This window comes from Dipodomys spectabilis, unplaced genomic scaffold (assembly GCF_019054845.1).
Source record: "Dipodomys spectabilis isolate Male_0828 unplaced genomic scaffold, ASM1905484v1 ptg000228l, whole genome shotgun sequence".
Lineage (NCBI taxonomy): Eukaryota > Metazoa > Chordata > Mammalia > Rodentia > Heteromyidae > Dipodomys > Dipodomys spectabilis.
The window spans coordinates 10,678,372-10,697,049 of NW_024870905.1; the positions used below are offsets into that span (position 1 = coordinate 10,678,372).

The 18,678-nt window shown below is 46.5% G+C and overlaps 1 protein-coding gene across 1 annotated transcript in view; it reads left to right on the forward strand.

The window, feature by feature from the left end:
• Nucleotides 1–1,099: 1,099 nt before the first annotated feature.
• Nucleotides 1,100–18,678, forward strand: part of Ireb2 (iron responsive element binding protein 2) — a 48,135-nt gene continuing 30,556 nt past the window's right edge. The window contains exons 1-3 of the mRNA XM_042697711.1: nucleotides 1,100–1,203; nucleotides 3,380–3,469; nucleotides 16,898–17,063. Coding sequence (XP_042553645.1) covers nucleotides 1,185–1,203; nucleotides 3,380–3,469; nucleotides 16,898–17,063 — 275 coding nt within the window. The 5' untranslated portion in view covers nucleotides 1,100–1,184. The remainder of the gene's footprint in view (nucleotides 1,204–3,379; nucleotides 3,470–16,897; nucleotides 17,064–18,678) is intronic.

The following is an 18,678-nucleotide window of genomic DNA, read 5'->3' on the forward strand; positions in this document are numbered from 1 at the left end:
AACATTTGAACATTTAATGGATGGATGGAGGAAGGGGCAAGCCGAGGAGATTTAAGATAGGGCACCCTAGGGAGAAAGATATAGTCTGGAATTTCAGAAGACAAACACTCTTCCATGAGGAAGTTCTAATGGGTCAGTACCAGGAATGCTGCGGGCAAAGCTGGGATTGAGAAATGTGATGTAAGCAAGCAGTGGTTCCACTGTCCAGGACCCCAGGCCTTTCTGGGAGCGAAAAGTAAACTGGAGATTGGTAAGAGTGGGAAGAAACATGCAAAGTGCAGGTAATTTTTTTTGTTTTGTTTTCCCCCTTGTGCTGGTACTGGGGTTTGAACCCAGGGCCTCACACTCGCAGTGTGAATCCAGGGCAGGAAAGTCCATGAGACTCTTATCTCTGCCAAGAAGCCAGGAGTGGAGCTGTGGCTCAAGTGGTAGAGCACCAGCCTGGAGTGGAAAAGCTCAGGGGCGGCGCCCAGGCCCCGAGTTCAAGCCCCAGGACCAGCACTAAATACATGAATAAATAACGACAATATTTAGGAAAAAGCATGCTCTGGGCTCACGCCTGATTCCTGAGGCCCCTCCCTCCTGCGTTGCACCCCCGCCGCGAGTTCAAGCCCCACCACAGACAAAAAAAATCACGCCTTCAACACTTCCTCCAGCGCCTTCTCTGCGCTCATCAGGGCGACCCCACAAACCCCTGCTTAGCCTGCGGCCTGGCTCAGAGAATCCTGTCCTCCTTAGCCGTTCTTCCTAGGAGTTCGGGTTCCGAGACCCTCAGTCCGGAAGACTCTGCCCGGACGCGCCGCCACTCTTTCTCAGAACCCGGAGACTCTGGCGGGAGGCGCCCGGGGGCGGAGCTAGTGACGCCCGGCGCCACGCCCACAGAGCCCCGCCCCTCGAAGCGCCCCCGCCCCGCCCCTTCTGAGCTGCTGCGACTGCGCAAGGCACCGCTTGGGTTCCGCCCCCTCCCTTTCTTTGTTTCCCCTGGTCTGAAGATCTCGCGGGAGTAAGGCGTCAAATCCCGCGAACGCCGACCTGGGACCCGTTCTAACAGCTCTCGCGGTGTTTCGCACGAGACTGCTGCCTTCCGTCCACCCTCGCCGGTCCGCCCGCCTCCCTCCTCCCGTCCTCCCGGCCCGGTCCCCTCCTCCCGCCGCCCTCCCCGCGGGGGAATATGGTCCCCAGCCATGGACGCCCCCGGTGCAGGTCGGTGCGGGGCTGCCTGCGTGGGTCCCTCGGCAGCAGCGGCCTGGCGGGCGCGGGGCCTTGGGGGTCCGGGCTCCCCGCAGGGCGCCGGGCCGCGCTCGGGCCTCCGGGGCTCAGCGTGAGGGTCCGGGCTCCCCGCAGGGCGCCGGGCCGCACTCGGCGCCCGAGCCTTTGGGGGTCGGGCTTCAGCGTCGGGGTCCGGGCTCCCCTCGGGGCGCTGCGGCCTGGGGTCCGGGCTCCCCTCGGGGCGCCGCGGCCTGGGGTCCGGGCTCCCCTCGGGGCGCCGCGGCCTGGGGTCCGGGCTCCCCGCGGGGCGCCGCGGCCTGGGGTCCGGGCTCCCCTCGGGGCGCCGCGGCCTGGGGTCCGGGCTCCCCTCGGGGTGCCGGGCCGCACTGGGCGCCTAGGCCTTTAGGTTCGGGTTTCCCTGAAGGCGCTGGGCCTCACTCGTTCACCCGGTCCTTTGGGGTTCAGTGTTGGGGTTCGGGCTCCCCTCAGGGCGCCGAGCCCCACTGGGCTCCCAGGCCTTTGGGGTTCGGGCTGCCCTCAGGGCGCTGGGCCTCACTCAGCATCCCGGGCCTTGGGGGGGTTCGGGCTCCCCTCAGGGCGCTGAGGCCTTTAGGGTTCGAACTCTTCTTGAGAATGCTGGGCCGCGGGAGCCTGGCCTCCGCCTCTGTCCTCGACCCCCCGGGGGTCGCCGCTTGATGCCCCCGACTCCGGCTCGTGTCAGTCACCACAGGGACAGGGAGAATGCCCACCATCTTCCTCTGCCCGCCCGCACCCCGGATGTCAGCCGTGGGGGTGTGGTGGGGGCTGTGGCCCCTTGTTTGGGCGTAAGGCCGTTATTTGTGGATTGCACGGAGCAGTCTGCAGCCCCTCCCTCTGTCTGTGCCTCTGGAAAGCGAAGTGAGGCGCCCATTAAGGCTGAGCGTTCAGCCGCCGGCTGCCCAGATCGTTTATTGGCAGCGTTCAGCCGCCTCCATTTACCTCTCTGTCCCTCACTCTTTCCCCCAACAAACCCAGAAACCACCCCTGTCCGCTCTCGAGAGTGGAGTAAGCTCATCTCTTCTCATTTTGGATGAAAGTGCTAACCAATGTTGAGTTGAGGGTCCTGCCCACCCACTGCAGATCTGCACAAAAGATTGGAATGTTCTTTTCAAACTCAAGGTCTCCCTACCTCCCCTTAGGAGCAGGGACACATTCAAATGAGACCCCTATCTCGTGAGGAGAATTTGCTTTTACTTTTTTTAATGTTCAATTTTGAGACCTGAGAACCTGTTTGTTTTGGTCTGTTCTTCAGTGCTCTGTAAAAATCGATAGATTATTATTTTTTAATCCTAACATTGTTATCTCAATTGTTCTGTCTGTCCTTACTCAATTTTCAGGGGATATCTTTAAGCCATGCCATGTATATTGTTTAGATTATCATTATTGTCTCTTCTCGTGCATTTAAATATATTGTACTAGTGGATTATTACCACTTTTTACTTGACAAGTTGTAGTTCAGCTAGGGACTGGGTGGCTCAGGCTTGTAATCCTAGCCACTCTGAAGACTGAGATCTCAATTTGAACCCAACTAGTCTGGTTAACCAGCAAAAAGCTAGAAGTGGGGTTATGACTCAAGTGGTAGAGCACTAGCTTTTAGTGACAAAGTTAAGAGATGAGTTCAAGCCCTGGTACCATTACACACTCGCACACATACATACACAAAGTCATGGTTCAGAACTATACTGTCCTAATATGGTGGACATTTGGCCATATGTGATGTGTGTGTATACTAGTACTGAGGCTTAAACTCGGTGTGGTTACTGGCCCATAACTTTTTCACTGAAGGAGCCACAGTTTTTTTTGTTTTTGTTTTTGTTTTGCTGGTCCTGGGGCCTGAACTCTGGGTCTGGGCTCTGTCCCTCAGCATTCCGCTCAAGGATAGCACTCTACCACTTGAGCCAGAGTGCCACTTCTAGATTTTTCTGCATATGTGTTGCTAAGGAATTGAACCCAAGGCCTCATGCATTCAAGGCAAGCACTCTACCACTGAGCCACCTTCCCAGCCTCTTATATGTACTTTTAATTTCACCGATTTGCAGCAAGTTCTCTTGGACAAGTTTCCAGGTGTCTTTACTTTGAGTTAATATACTTCGTAGCTGTGTTTAATAAAGCATGATTTTTTTTTTTCCAGGATATGCCTTTGAGTACCTTATTGAAACATTAGATGACAGATCACCTAAGAAGTTCTTCAATGTACCTAAACTTGGAGGCGCCAAGTATGGTAATGTAGCTTTGCCTTTTCTTGGGTTTATTTAGTGTCTAGTAACTGTCAGCCTGAGCTAGAAGGACCTTTGAAATTTATTTCCACCATGTTGAAACAGGTGTACCTGCACATATCCTTGCCAACTTTTTTTGATACAAGCTTATCCACTTATTTCTCATTTAAAAGTCCTAACTTAGGCATTGGAGGTGTGGCTCATTTGGTAGAGCACCAGCCAGTGAGTGAAAGCATCAGGTGCCAAGTTTAAGTCCTAGTCTTGAATCAAAAAAGAAAAATTTTAAGTTAAACCATAATATTTTTCCCCAGAGAAATGAATAACCTTAAAAGAAAACCTTATTATTCATACTTCTATGTAATTGTTTCTCTTACTCTTCAAGCAAACAGTCCTACAGTTAGTGTGTGTATATATGTCTGTGTATGTGTGTACGCGTATGTATGCTCTTGCTTGTGCCAGAACTGTGGCTTGAACCCAGGGCCTTTCATTCTCACTTAAGCTTTTTCATGAAAGACTGGTGGTATACTCTACCACTTGAGCCACCTCCACTTCCTTTTTTTTCTGGTTAATTGGAGATAGGAGTCTCAGATTTGTATGCCTGGGCTGGCTTTTAACTAGAGTCCTTAGATCTTAATGTCATGAGTAGCTTTCTATATGTTTTTATGAATTTAAATATTATAAACTTATATGTATAGTATTTGTGTGTCTGTGCATTCAGAGATATCTTTTAGTGGTCAGTATTGTCGAGGTCCAAGAAATCATATGATCTAGCCGGGCGCTGGTGGCTCACGCCTGTAATCCTAGCTACTCAGGAGGCTGAGATCTGAGGATCGAGGTTCAAAGCCAGCCTGGGCAGGAGAGACCGTGAGACTCCTATCTCCAATAAACCACCAGAAAACCGGAAGTGGCACTGTAGCTCAAGTGGTAGAGCGCTCGCCTTGAGCTGAAGAGCGGAGGGACAGCGCCCAGGCCCAGAGTTCAAGCCCCACGGCCGACCAAAAAAAAAAAAAGAAATCATATGATCTGTCGGCTCATGCCTTAATCCTAGCTACTCAGGAGGTTGGGATCTGAAGATCTCAGTTCAAAGCCAGATCAGGCAGGTAAATCCATGAGACTCTCATCTCCAGTTAGTCACCAGAAAACCAGAAGTGGCATGGTGGCTCAAAGTGGTAGAGCACAGTGTTGAGCAGAACTGAGCTCAGGGATAGTGCCCAGGCTCTGAGTCCAAGCGGGATGAATGGAAGAAAAGAAAGAAGAAGAAAGAAAGGTCTTTGCTAGGCGATGGTGGCTCACACTTACAATCCTAGCTACTTTGGGGCTGAGATCTAAGGATCATGGTTTGAAGCCAGCTGGGGCAAGATAGCCTGTTGAGGCTCATATGTCCAGTTAACCACTAAAAGCTGCAAGTGAAACTGTGGCTCAAGTGGTAGATTGACAGTCCGGGGGGCGGGGTGGGGGGGGTGGGAGGACGCTCAGGGACAGTGCCCAGGTCCTAAATTCAAGCCCTGGCACACACACAATAAAGTCTTTTGTCTTCCTTCTCCCAGATATCTAGTGAACCTTGCCTGGAAGGGTTTTTTAAACCTCAAATTTCATAGGTTAGTAAGTAGAAAAAGCACATATAAAGATGGGTGTTAGGGGGCAGGAGTACTGGGGCTTGAACCCTGGGTCTCATGCTTGCAAAGCAAGTGCTTTACCACTTGAGCTACACCTCCACTATCAAGGTGATCTTGAACTTAGGTACAAATACTTCCTGTGTTAGTAATTTGTAGAAACATGCCAGTTTGAAGATGACCTATATTTCCCAATTCAGGGAATTTGTAGGGAGTCAAAAACAACTAAAATGCATTAGAAAGAGTTATTGATGATGGGAAATAAGGTGACATGAGTATCTGTGAAACTGCAGAATGATCTGTGCATACTCTCAGAGTTACTGGAATTTTATGAGTGTAATAAACATAAAACATCTTTTTTTTTTTGGTTGGTCATGGGGCTTGGCTGTCCCTCAGCTCTTCAGCTTAAAGCTAGCGCTCTACCACTTGTGCCACTTCTGGCTTTTTCTGCTTATGTGGTGCTGAGGAATTGAACCCAGGGCCTCATGCATGCAAGGCAAGCACTCTACCATTGAGCCACCTTCCCAGCCTTAAAACTTCTATTTTTGTGTGTGTGTGTAGTCAATATCCTGTTTTGTTTTTTTAATACAGTGATTATCATAAGAGGTTTGTCAATAGTTATTTATTTCTTGTTTTTTTTTTTTGGTCCAGTCATGGGCCTGAACTCTGGGCCTGGGTGCTGTCCCTCAGAGCTTCAGCTCAAGGTTAGCGCTCTACCACTTGAGCCACAGCGCCACTTCGGGCTTTTTTCTTTTTTTCTTTTTTTTGAGTCCAGTCGTGGGCCTGAAGTCTGGGCCTGGGCGCTGTCCCTCAGCTCTTCAGCTCAAGGCTAGCGCTCTACCACTTGAGCCACAGCACCACTTCCGGCTTTGTTCTTTTTGCTTATGTGGTGCTGAGGAATCGAACCCAGGGCCTCATGCATGCAAGGCAAGCGCTCTACCACTAAGCCACCTTCCCAGCCCAATAGTTATTTATTTCTTTATAATTAAGGGGGATAGCATTTGAAAAAAAGAATTGAGTTTCAAAGGAAGAATCATTTTGATTGTTTAGCATCAAAACAAAAGGTTCTTGTTACATGTTTGGAAGGACTGGGTTGAGTGGTGTCCCAGATGTGTTTCCAAGAAGATGCTGCTTAGGTCACCACCAAGATCCAGGCCACAGTACTCACTGCCTGTTTCACCTTCTGATGCCTGTCAGGTTGAGAATCACAGCCAGAAAGAATACTGGTATTGAGGGGAATGCATTCCATCCTATGTAGGTTGGGAAGGGAAGATAATTGAGAACCATTTTTTGTTTAACTTTTCTTTTTCCTTTTTTTTTTTTTTTTTGGTGGTTGTGGGGCTTGAATTCAGCCTGAGCTCTGTCCCTCAGCTCTTCACCTCAAGGCTAGCGCTCTACCACTTGAGCCACTGCGCCACTTCTGGTTTTCTGGTGGTTTTCCTGCCCAGGCTGGCTTTGAACCATGATCCTCCGATCTCAGCCTCCTGAGTAGCTAGGATTACAGGCGTGAGCCACCAGCACCTGGCTGGTCTTGTCTTTTTTGACACTGGAGATTGAACCCAGGACTTTGAGCTTACTAGGGAAGTGCTTTGCTATTGAGCTACATCCCAACCCAGTTTTTCTTGTTTATTTGTTGTTTGTGTGGTGCTAGTCATGGGGTTTGAGTTCAGGGCCTGGTGCTATTTCTGAGCTTTTTTGCTCAAGGCTTTCCCTCTACCATTTGAACCACAACTCCACTTTGGGCTTTTTTGGCGCTTAGTTGGGGATAAGAGTTTCATAGATTTTCATGCTGGACTGGCATCAGATCTTAATCCTCAGATCTCAGCCTCCTGAGTAGCAGGGAGTACAGGCATGCGCCATCAGTGCCTGGCTGAGCACTACTTTTCTAAGCACCAACCTGTAAGGAATGCCCACAGCTATGCAAGACTGAGAAACGGCTGCACATGACTTTGACAAACAGGGAGTCATGTTTGTTTTTTTTTTTTGAGTCATGTTTTTGACATAGGTAGGAGTCTAAGATGAACAAGCTCAGACTGTGTATCATCAATTTTAGTTAGGATATAGATTTTCCTATTCCCTTTTTTTTTTTTGTCCCAGTCCTGAGGCTTGAACGTACGGGCTAGGTGACATTCCTTAGCTTCTTTTGCCTAAGGCTGCCACTCTACCACTTGAGCCACAGCTTCACTTCTGGTTAATGAGTCTTATGACTTTTCCTGCCCAGGCTGGCTTCAAACCAGGATCCTCAGATCTCAGAATAGCTAAGGTTACACACTTGAACTATCAGTACCTGGCTTCCATTTTTCTTTTTCTTTTTTTCCTGATTAGAACTCAAAAACTTGCTCTACCACTGAACTACATCCCCTACCTAGGTCATGGGTTTTTGAGACTTTGAATATGTGGCCCAGATTGGCCTAAAATTTGAATCCTTCTTCCTCTACTTCCTGAGTGCTGGGATTATGAGTGTGCCACCATGCTTCATTTGGCTTTTATTCTTTTTTCTTTTCTTTTTTTTTTTTTTGTCGGTGTTGGGGCCTGAACATTGGGCCTGGGTGCTGTCCCTCAGCTCTTCAGCTTAAGGCTAGTGCTCTACCACTTGAACCACAGTGCCACTTCCATTTTTTTCTGCTTATGTGGTGCTGAGAATAGAACCCAGGGCTTCAAACATGCGAGGCAAGCACTCTACCACTGAGCCACCTTCCCAGCCCTGGCTTTTATTCTTTTTTTTTTGGGGGGGGGGGTCCGGTCGTGGGGCCTGAACTCTGGGCCTGGGCGCTGTCCCTCAGCTCTTCAGCTCAAAGCTAGCGCTCTACCACTTGAGCCATAGCACTACTTCCGGCTTTTTTTCTTTTTGCTTATGTGGTGCTGGGAAATTGAACCCAGGGCCTCAAGCATGCAAGGCAAGCGCTCTACCACTGAGCCACCTTCCCAGCCCTAGCTTTTATTCTTTTGGCTGAGGAATATGTATTGTGTCTTCCGAACAGGAAGGGCAAAACAAGAAATCCTCCAGTAGAATGTCAGTGACCACATACACCTTACAGAAGGTGATGTGGTTGGTTTTTTTTTTTGTTTTTGTTTTTTGTTTTTTTTTTGACAGTCATGGGGCCTGAACTCTGGGCCTGGGCGCTGTCCCTCAGCTCTTCAGCTCAAGGCTAGCACTCTACCACTTGAGCCACAGTTCCACTCCTGGCTTTTTCTGCTTATGTGCTGCTGAGGAATCGAACCCAGGGCCTCAGGCATGCAAGGCAAGCGCTCTACCACTGAGCCACCTTCCCAGCCCCTAATGTGGTTGTTTTAGCCTTGTATCTTTTATAGTTGGAAAAAGAAAAGGGAGAGAAGGGGTTGGGAGAGGCTTGCACACATTTCTTGATTTGTTTTTTACTGCCATCTTTTTGCTTCCCAAATTTAGACTCATGGTGTGGGGGTGGACATATCATAGATAAAACATACGTTTTGTTTTGTTTTTGCCAGTCCTGGGGCTTGAACTCAGAGCCTGGGCACTGTCCCTCAGCTTCTTTTGCTTACGGCTAGCACTCCACCACTTGAGCCACAGGGCTGCTTCTGGCTTTTTCTGTGTGTGTGGCACTGAGGCATTGAACCCAGGGCTTCATGCCTGCTAGGTGAGCACTTTCCCACTAAACCACGCTCCCAGATCTGTTGGTTACATTTTGATCCTTCTTGGTTCCCTCCTGGGCAGTGCCTTTTCAGCGCTGTGGAGCTGCCCAGCTTAATATTCTACCACCCTGACTTGAAATGCAGGTTTTGAGTCTGAAAGTCATTTTCAGCATTTGAGCCTCTACCTATCATCTCTGTTGTCAGGAATAGGAGCAGAGTCTCATATTGTTCTTTTTTTAAAATTTGTATTTATTTTTATTGTGAAAATACTGTACAGAGGGGTTACAATTACATGTGCAAGATAATGAGTATATTTCTTATCAAGCATTGTAGCCTCCTCCTTTGTTTCCCCTTCCCATCCCTTCCCATCCTCCCCCCCCAATCATCCCCGTGGCCCCCCCCCCACCAAAGTTATAAAGTTCGTTTTCGACATAACGACTTGTACTTCTCATTGTTGCAACGGGTCCACCTGTATCCTTATTTAAACGACTTGTTTTTCCCCTTCTCCTCCACAAATTATACCGACATCAAATACAGTGAAAGCAGGGGTTATACTGTGGGTCATATTGCTCTTGAACAAAGGATATGATAGAGGGTGGTTAGTCCTGGAGAAGTAAAAGACATACATCATGGAGACATGAATGAACAAGTTGCAAGGGGGAGATAGTAAATGTTCATTTAGAGGGTAGCTGTTTTTACCCTAGTGTAAAGCCCAGACTCGTTTTTGTCTGTCTCCTTCCCCCCTTCCTCCTTCCCTTCCCTCCTTTCCTCTCTTTTCTTCTTTTTCTTCTTTTCTTCCCCCCTTCCCCTCCCTCTGTCCTTCCCTTTTTCCTTTTTTCCTTCCCCTCCCCTCTCCTCTTCTTTCTTTTTGTGTCCGTCCTGGGGCGTAAACTCAGGGCCTGGTCACTGTCCTTGAGCTTTTCCACTCAAGACTAGTACTCTCCCACTTGAGCCACAGCTATACTTCCCAGACCCCCTTTATGTCAGGTCATCTCATATACCCCTTTTCTCTTCTGGGCTGCTTTCCTAACTACCATACTGCCCTCTCCTGAAATGGAGCCAGAACTTTGTGTCTAGTCCTACTTGCAGCTAAGCATGGTGGTACACACCTATAATCCCAGCATTTAGAAGGCAGAGACGGGGTATCAAGAGTTCAGTTGATAGCCTGGATTATATAGCTAGATCAAAGCCTGCTTTTGCTTCATAGTGAGACCTTATCTCAAAAAACAAAAGACAAATAAGGGCTGAAAGCATAGCTCAGTGATACAGTGTTTGCCTGTCACGATCTATTAAGGCCCTATCAAGGTTTGTTTGCCTATCAAGGTCTTGTGTTCCATCTCTAGCCAGTACTGCAGAAAAACAAAACATTCTGCCTTGCCACCTCTGAAGGGAAACCTCAATATTTTAGGAGAGTTTTGGTTTGGTTGTTTGGTTTGGTTTAGTTCCAGCAGGATCTTGAGTAAGAGTCTCACAGATTTGTCTGCCCAGATTGGCTCAAACCTCCGACTTCAGATCTCCACCTCCTGAATAGCTAAGGTGTGCGCGCGTGTGTGTGTGTGTGTGTGTGTGTGTGTGTGTGTGTGTGTGTGTGTGTGTGTGTGTATGTGTGTGTCCGACTTCGGTGTGTGTGTGTGGCTTCAAACCATGGTCCTCAGATCTTAGCCTCCTGAGTAGCTAGACTTATAGGCATGAGCCTTCTTTTCCCAATCTGGACTCCAGAGTTACCTCCATCTCTTTAAGGCTTTTAGCAGGTAAGGAGTAACTGTGCTTCCACAGTTTGAGTGTTTCTGTCTTACTTAGTTTTCTAATGCTGGTTGATGAACCTGTAATAGTCCTGATACTCACATGGGGGATTTATTCATCTTCTAAGTGAGGACACTCCCATCGTTGTCTTCTGCTTCCAGGACCAACACCCCCCCCCCCCCCCCCCCAGTACCAGTGTCTTCCCAGCTTAATGTAGCAGTAAGAACACTACTAGAATTTGTTAAGATTTTGCTTATCATTATCTACACGATTACCCACACTACTAGGCATTATTGCCTGCTATGAGTGGATGAGAGGCATGAGCCCACTTTGTGAATTGAAAACCTATGCTTGTGAAAAACTGTTAGACCAGAGCTTACAGGAACCAGAGGTACCACCAGTTGAGTGACTTTCCTGGCTGGACTGGCTTCAAACCCCAATCCTTAAATCTCAGCCTCCTGAATACTTAGGTTTATAGGCGTGAGGTACCAGCACTCAGCTTTGCTTTTTCTTTTTGTTTTTGTTTTGTTAATTTGTTTGGTATGGGTACTTGGACTTGAACTCAGGGTCTTATACTCTGGCTTGGCTTTTTCCCTCAAGGTTTGTATTCTACCACTTGGGCTGCCCCTCCACTTTGGCTTTTTGCTGGTTAATTGGGGTCTTACAGATTTATCTGCTCGGCCTGGTTCTGAATCTCGATTTTCAAATCTCAGCCTTCTGAGTAGCTAGGATTGCAGGTGAGCCACCAGCACCCAGCTAATAGCATCCATTTAGTCCAGACTAATGGGGTCTGCAGTGCCAGGATCCTGGATGTCTTTTTCTGAGAGCAGGAGCCACTTGTTAACTCTTCCACTGAGTTGCTGATCAAAAAGATAGCTGAACTGGGTGCTGGTGGCTCATGCCTGTAATCCTAGCTACTCAGGAGGCTGAGATCTGAGGATTGAGGTTCAAAGCCAGTCCAGGCAATAATGTCCATGAGACTCTGATCTCCAATTAACCACCAGAAAATTGGAAGTGGTGCTGTGCCTCAAGCGCTAGCCTTGAGGTGAAGAGCTGAGGGACAGCATCCAGGCCCAGAGTTCCAGCCCCACAACTGGAAAACACACACACTGGAAAACAATTCAGCAGTTTCTGAAAAACTGAAAGGTCAGGCTGGGAAAGTGAGTTAGTGGTGGATTGCTTGCCTAGCATGCATGAAGCCCTGGGTTCAATTCCGCAGTGCTACATAAACAGAAAAAGTCAGAAATGGCGCTATGGCTCAGAGGTAGAGTACTAGCTCAGGGACAGTGTCCAGGCCCTGAGTTCAAGCCCCAGGACTGGCAAAAATAAAAATACTGAAAGGGCCCAGTACTGTTGGCTTGCTTACGCCTGTAATTTTTAACTACTCAGGAAGCTGAGATTAGAGGATCAAGGTCCAAAGCCCAGCTGAGTAGGAAAGTCTGTGAAACTCTTTATCTGTAATTAATCAGCAAAAGAAACTGGAAATGGAGGTGTGGTTCAAGTAGTGGAGCACCAGTGTTGAGTGAAATAGTTATAGGAGAATGACCAGGCCCTGAGTTCAAGCCCTAGCACCAGCACACATACACACACACTTACAGTGTGAGTTCAAGTCCTAGCACCAGCGCACACGCGTGCACATACACACATACTTACAGTGTGACCCAAAAAGTCTTCCAAAAGAAATGAAGACACCCACACAAGATTTATAAGCAGTGATCTTATGGAGTATTATTCATCATAGTGAAAATTAGCAACAGTCTAAAGGTCCTTCTAGAGGGTCAGTGGATAGGCACAATTTAGTATATAATGGAGTATTATTCAAAAATTGAAAGAGGGGGCTGGAAAGGTGGCTTAGTGGTAGAGCGCTTGCCTTGCATGCCTGAGGCCCTGGGTTCAGCACCACATAAGCAAAAAGAAAAAAGCTAGAAGTGGCGCTGTGGCTCAAGTGGTAGAGCGCTAGCCTTGAGCTGAAGAGCTGAGGGACAGCGCCCAGTCCCAGAATTCAGGCCCCACAACCGGACCCAAAAAAAAAAAAATTGAAAGAGATTACTGAATATGCTCCAACTTATCTGTACCTAGCTACCTACCTTGGCATATATGAGGATGCTCTGAGTCTTTCAAAGCATGCTCAGTGAAAAAAGCCAGGGACCTTCATGCAAAGGTTGAATCATACAAGGGACCTGGTAGGCAGAGGGTGCACTGATTTTCTGGGATCGCAAGAGAGAAGCTGAGTGTTAGCAGTGCGAGGGCGTGAGGGGGCTGTGGAGTGGGTGGAAGCATTCCAAACTGACTCGTAATGTGGTGGCACAACTTGGCCAATCTACTTTAAAAAATGATTGCATTTTACACTTGGAAAGGGCAAGGTACAGATGTGCAAAATGTGACCGATAAACTTATGGAATTAGAAAGTAAGCAAATTCTTGAGGCAAGAAATAGATCTGGGGTGTATCCGCTGAAAAAGCAAAACAGCCAAGATGGTGTCTTTGTAGGTAGCTGTGGGGAACATAGGAAGGAAGAAAGAGATTAAGGACTGTCCTGAACTTTGTACCTGTTCCAGAATGGATTTAGAGCTAATATCGTTAGAGAGAGCTCGCTAGAACCACAAGCATCTGTGGCCATGCTAGCACATTTGCCAGCAGTCCTCCTATTACAGTCATACTGAACATCTACTGCTGGGCTTAAGTCACATGACAGAAAGTAGCTGACCCAGTACTTGCTCTTGAATGGGTCCTAAAAAAGTAATGCTGGATTTTATTAGAGGAGCTTAGTAACTGCACAGCAGCCCAAAAGTTGTGCAGCTGAAGTATTTATTATCTCAATTTCTGTCAGGAATTCCACAGAGATCTAGTTGAGTCATTCATTCTGGCTCACCATCCTGCGTGAGGTCACTTCACACACCTGGTAGCTGAGCTCCAGTCGCTTGCCGACCTAACCTGGGTTCATGCAGCTGGCAGGCAGTTTGGTGCTTGCTTGCTGATTGTGGAAAGGCCTCTGTTCTGCCATGTGTGGGCAACTATGCTTGATCGCCTCATAGGAAGGAGCTGCTGGCTCTTCAGGGAGAGCGAGTAGGCCAAGAGGAGAAGACTGAGTCCCGGTTGCTTCTCTATCCTGGCCTTGGATGTCACGTTGTCTTCTCTGCCATACTCTCACTAGTTGCCCAAGTAGAACTAATTCAGAGCAGATTCAGCGAAATAGTGGGAAGTGAGAATTTTGCTGGTGCCATCTTGGAGACTTGGCTACAAAGGGGTGAATAGGAGATTAGGTGGTTGTTTTCGTGGCATGTATTAATTTGCATCTTTCTTTTCAGTAGGTCTCTATCATTATCATTGCAATTTTAGAGTTTTTTTGTTCATCTGTTCTGGTGGTACTGGTTCATCTGTTCTTGCTTGGCCTTACATTTGCTAGGTAGACACCGTGTTTTGTGGGATTCGCCTCAGACCTTTTGCATTTTAGTTTATTTTTCAGGTTAGGGTCCCAGGCTTTTGTTTGGGCCAGCCTCAAACTCCATACCCTTTCCTACCTCCTGGGTAACTAGGATTACAGGTCTGTATAGCCCACATTTAGTAGGTTTGTAATAGTGCTTCTTAATGAAAAATGTCTAGTTTCTGTTTGTTGTTTTCATACCGTTCTTATTTGATGATTGCCTTTTAATTTTCAAAAGATAAGAGCTAAAAACTTGGACCAAGCTGCACATGGTGGTGCACACACACTTGTAATCCCAGCTCAGGAAGCTGAGGCAGGAGGATTATGAATTTGAGGCCAACCTGGGCTATGTAGGGAGACTCAGTCTCAAAAATCACACCAAAAAAAGAAAAAAAAGAAATGTACTCATTACCTTGCTCATGTAAATGTTACCCCTCTGTATGGTATTTTCACAATTAAAAAATGAAAAAAAATAATAAATTTGACAATTTATATAGAACAAAGAACATTAGAAATAAAGGCACACAGGGGAAACTAACAGTAGGAGGTATTTTATAAAAAAAAAAAAATCACACCAAACAAACATACCACCAGAAATATAGCCAAAACATCAGCCTCTTGTCCAACCCCCCAGGTTTTTGTTTTTGCTTTTGTTTTTGTCAGTTGTAGGGCTTGAACTCTGGGCCTGGGCACTGTCTCTGAGCTGCTCAGCTCAAAGCTAGTGCTCTACCAGTTGAGCCACAGCGCCCCTTCTGGTTTTCTGGTGGTTAATTGGGGATAAGAGTCTTACAGACTTTCCTGCCCGGGTTGGCTTTGAACTGTGATCCTCAGATCTCAGCCTCCTAAGTAGCTAGGATGACAGGTGTGAGCCACCTGCACCCGGCCTCCCCAGTTTTCTTAGCTGTTGTCTTTAGTAATTTTTTCCATATTATTAGTCTTGCTTCTACTGCTTTTTCTTGATTTTTTTTCTTTTTCAGTTTTGGACTTTAGAAAGTTTGATACCAATCTTTTACACTCTTCCATATACCTCATCGATAGTTTTTTTAAAATTATTATTATAAATTACAAAGGGGTTACAGTGACAAGTCAGGTAAAGAGTACATTTGGACAGTGTTACCCTTTCCCTTGCTTTCTCCCAGTTTCCCCTCCAATCTCCACCCACAAATAGTACAGTTTATTTTCTCATAAATTGTTTATTATCACTATAAATCCCATCAAGTCCATGTAGTGAAAGATTGTTGTACTGTGCAGCTTCATATTTTTCATGGAAAATGATTATCCTTTTGAAGGATATATTAATTATATACAGTAAGGGTTTTCATTGTGATTTTTGATTGTTCAAAACAAGCATGTAATTTACTTTGACTATTGTGTACCACTCTATTACTTTTTTTTTTTTTTTTGTGAGAATACCATACAAAGGAGTTACAATTACATGGGCAAGATAACGAATACATTTCTTATCAAGCATTGTTGCCTCCTCTTTTTTTTTTTTTTTGGGTCCAGTCATGGGGCCTGAACTCTGGGCCTGGGCGCTGTCCCTCAGCTCTTCAGCTCAAGGCTAGCGCTCTACCACTTGAGCCACAGCGCCACTTCCAGCTTTTTTCTTTTTGCTTATGTGGTGCTGAGGAATCAAACCCAGGGCCTCATACATGCAAGGCAAGCACTCTACCATTGAGCCACCTTCCCAGCCCCCAGCCTATAAGTTTTTAACTCTGTCTTTTTATTGGCTTTGGGAACAGGAAAGTCAAAATGAAATCATGAGTGGCATTATATTCCATGTTGACCAGCTAAAAAGTGATTGGGGGCAGGGGGGGCGGGCAGTCCTGGGGCTTAAACTCAGGCTGGGCATTGTCCCTGTTTCTTTTGCTCAAGGCTAGCGCTCTACTATTTGAGCCACAGCACCACTTGTGGCTTTTTCTATGTATGTGATACTGAGGAACCAATCCCAGGGCTTCATGCATGCTAGGCAAACACTCTATCACCAAGCCACATTCCCAGCTGAATTTTTTTTTATTTCAATAAATATTATTTTATATGATCAGAGACACATAGGCATTGTGCCTTTGTTTGTCCCCTAAGAATGTTCTTTGGTTTCACTCTGTGTTAATGCCTAGAATACTATATAATTTATCATGTCCTATTGTGTTTAGATCTAGCTTCTGCAAATGAGAGTATCTCTGAACTTGACTTACCAAACTTAACGTGATTTGTTCTAGGTCCATCCGTTTCCCTGCAAACAATATAATATTCTTACTAATGGCTGTGTAAAATTTCACTGTGTTTAGGTACCACTTTTTTTTAACTGGTCCTGGGGCTCGAACTCAGGACCTGGACACTGTCCCTGAGTTCTTTTGCTCAAGGCTAGCACTCTACCACTTTGAGCCACAGCTCAATTTCTGGTTTTCTGGTAGTTAATTGGAGTCTCGGGGAAACTTAATGCCTAGGGGGGCTTCAAACAGAAATCCTCAGATCTCAGCCTCCTGAGTAGCTAGGATGACAGGCACGAGCCACCAACACCTGGCAGGTACCACATTTTTTTTTTTATCCAAAAATGAATGGGAGAATAGAGCCTTTTTATCTCTTTGCTATTATAATTTCTTTTTTTTTGTCGGTCGTGGGGCTTGAACTCTGGGCCTGGGCGCTGTCCCTCAGCTCTTCAGCTCAAGGCTAGAGCTCTACCACTTGAGCTACAGTGCCACTTCCGGTTTTCTGAGTGTTTATTGGAGATAAGAGTTTCACAGACTTTCCTGCCTGGGCTGGCTTTGAACCACGATCCTTAGATCTCAGCCTCCTGAGTAGCTAGGATTACAGGCGTGAGCCACCAGCGCCTGGCTGCTATTATAATTTCTAAAATACAATTTTTTTTTTATTAAGGTGTTGTACAGAGGGGTTACCACTTCCTAAGTCAAGTAATGAGTATACTTCTTTTGGGGGGCAATGTCCCCCCTTCCTTTGCTCTCTCCCGCTGTTGTAATTTTTACAATGCATAGATACATGTAAATAACCTCTTCCTAATTGTAACATTTTCTCTTAAACCAGATGTTCTGCCTTACTCAATACGGGTCCTGTTGGAAGCTGCTGTGCGAAACTGTGATGGCTTTTTCATGAAAAGGGAAGATGTCATGAACATTTTAGACTGGAAAACCAAACAGCGCAATGTTGAAGTGCCCCTTTTCCCTGCCCGTGTCCTTCTCCAGGATTTCACGTGAGTGATGCATTCATCGTTCATGAATGAATCTCATGATGTCTTTGAAAAATATAATCCCTAATGTTTGATTTTGGCTCATATGTCAGTTGAGAGGAGTCGCGCTTTATGAATAAAAGCATTGCACTGAGAATAGGTAGCTGTGTCTGTGACATTGAAGCGCCTTCTCCTCCATGGTCTGTGGCCATCCCCACAGACACCAACTTTCTCAAACCCCGGTCTCGTCATAGTCAGCTCACACATATTAGCTGTCCTTCTAAGTCTTCTGTGCCGGAAATCTAGGGAATCATCTTGGTCCTTCTCTTAATACCCTGTAACCAGACAGGTAGCAATTTTGTCAGTGTTACCTCTCCAAATATTTCTTTTTTTTTTCTTTCTTTTTTTTATTATGAAAATACTGTACAGAGGGGTTACAATTACATGGGCAAGATCATGAGTACATTTCTTACCAAGCATTGCAGCCTCTACCCCCTCCAAATATTTCTAATCATCTTTATCACTGTCACACTGGTTCTAGCTCCATTTTCATCTCTCTTGATTCCCTTTTTTTTCTTTCTCTTTGTGGCTGTACTGGTGTTTGGGGATTGAACCCACAACATGCTAGGCAGGTACTTTGATACTTAAGCCATGCCCACACCTTTTTTGTTTTAGTTATCTTTAGGGTAAGATATCTTCATTTTTGTCCCAGGGCCATCTAACATCTGTGGAGTTTGAAATACAGACATGTCAACAGGCCTTCATAGAATCCGTTATTTGTGGCTTGTCCAAAGACTATTCCATAGTTTCAGCAAGTAAACAAAAGGGGCCATCTTAGGTTTATTTATTTATTTATAACAATATAAAAAAAAAAAAGAAATACAGGCATGTGCCACCACTCTTGGCCTGTTTTCTGTTTGTTTGGGTTTTTTTTGTTGGTCATGGGGCTTGAACTCTGGGTCTGGATGCTGTTGCTTAGTGCTCTACCGCTTGAGTCACAGCACCACTTCTGGCTTTCTGGTGGTTTATTGGCGATAAGAGTCTCACAGACTTTCCTGCCCAGTCTGGCTTTGAACCGTGATCCTCAGATATTCAGCCTTTTTAGTAGCTAAGATTACAGGTATGAGCCACCAGTAGCCGGCTATTGACCTGTTTTTTTTTTTTTGGTCTGGTTGTGGGGCCTGAACTCGGCCTGAGCGCTGTCCCTCAGCTCTTCAGTTCAAGGCTAGCGCTCTACCACTTGAGCCACAGCGCCACTTCCAGCTTTTTTCTTTTTGCTTATGTGGTGCTAAGGAATCGAACCCAGGGCCTCATGCCTGCAAAGCTAGTGCTCTACCACTGAGCCACCTTCCCAGCCCTTGACCTGTTTTTTTTTGTTTTTTTTTTGTCGGTCGTGGGGCTTGAACTCTGGGCCTGGGCGCTGTCCCTCAGTTCTTCAGCTCAAGGCGAGCACTCTACCACTAGAGCTACAGCGCCACTTCCTGTTTTCTGGTGGTTTATTGGAGATAGGAGTCTCATGGTCTCTCCTGCCCGGGCTGGCTTTGAACAGAGATCCTCAGATCTCAGCCTCCTAGTAGCTAGGATTACAGGTGTGAGCCACCAGCGCCCAGCTTTGACCTGTTTTTTGAGATGGGCTCTA